Genomic DNA, 1,214 nt, shown 5'->3' on the forward strand with positions numbered 1-1,214 from the left:
TAACCACTATTGACTGATTAATATTATTTATCTTAGGAAATGGAAGAGGCACATTCCTGGATTTCACACTTCATTTTTGTTTAAGTATTAATAAACATGTAAAAATTGATAAAAACAAACATCACTGTCTGTGTTTCCTACTTAAATTTTCATAAAATGTATTAATGAGCTGGAAATATTCCTAGATTAGATTGCAGAAATCTGGTCACCTTAACATAGATTTACAAAATAATATCTAACGCAAACTAAAAAAAAATCGTGGATGTGTCACCCAATAATAAAAGAGACATAAAGCGAGATTATGTCACCTAATGCTCTCCTAGACTAAACATTTAGTTCCCTCCTGTAATCTCTGCCTCACCAGTAACCGAGGTTAGCTAACCTGCGGTGGTTTCTACTAATTACCCTCTATGTGCTCAAGGATCACCAACTATTGACATAAGATTGAGGCCTAAACCAAATACTTTTACCTTCATAAACTACCACCCGATTCATCTATTAGGAATATATGACATGTCTATAGCCTTACGATATGAAGGGGATCGATATATATGTTCATGCTAATGTTGGGCCTGTTAGCCTAGCATGTTTCACAGATTTGATATTAAATTCATTTCGCTACAATATTGTCAAGGAAAACTAATTCGACGTCGTTTTTGCTTTTAATCTCGGTTTTATCTCGACACGTGCAGAAGTTGTCCTACATGTTGTGTTTATTTGACAGAATAGCTAAAACTGAGGGTTTGTTTACGTAGCTAGTCTGTTAGCAACATGGCTAATAGCTTAGCGCTACAGAACACCCCCCTTAGCTTGTTCTCTCTGCCTCTTTCCAGAACCGATTCTAACCGTTACCCCCCTGGACCCCCCCGCCGGGAGATACTCACTTGGCCTCGGCCGTGACCGCTGCGGACTCATGTCGATTTTGATGTCAATTTTCCGGCGAGCTTCTTCATTTTCAAGCTTTAGCTTCTCTTCGATTCGCGACAACCTCTGTTCGAGCGACGACATCTTGAAAAATTGAGCACCATGTAGCTGCCCGCCCCGCAGAGCTCTCTGCTCCCCTCTCTGGCAGGCAGCGGTATAGCAAGTGCTTTATACATTTAATCGCCCAGGAGCAATGAGCATCTTCTTCCCGGTAAAAAAAAAATATACATTTGTATACTCCGTCGTAAGAAAAGCATCCCTACGGAAGAAGATTAAAGCCACTGAAAAAA

General features: G+C 40.0%; 1 protein-coding gene across 1 annotated transcript in view; it reads right to left on the reverse strand.

The window, feature by feature from the left end:
- The window catches only part of map2k7 (mitogen-activated protein kinase kinase 7), a 31,103-nt gene extending 30,088 nt beyond the window's left edge, over nt 1-1,015 (reverse strand). The window contains exon 1 of the mRNA XM_015400186.1: nt 885-1,015. Within this exon, the coding sequence (XP_015255672.1) occupies nt 885-1,008 (124 nt within the window). The 5' untranslated portion in view covers nt 1,009-1,015. The remainder of the gene's footprint in view (nt 1-884) is intronic.
- Nucleotides 1,016-1,214: the final 199 nt, after the last annotated feature.

The sequence above is a fragment of the Cyprinodon variegatus genome, unplaced genomic scaffold (genome assembly GCF_000732505.1).
Source record: "Cyprinodon variegatus isolate N-32 unplaced genomic scaffold, C_variegatus-1.0 Scaffold1080, whole genome shotgun sequence".
Classification (NCBI taxonomy): domain Eukaryota; kingdom Metazoa; phylum Chordata; class Actinopteri; order Cyprinodontiformes; family Cyprinodontidae; genus Cyprinodon; species Cyprinodon variegatus.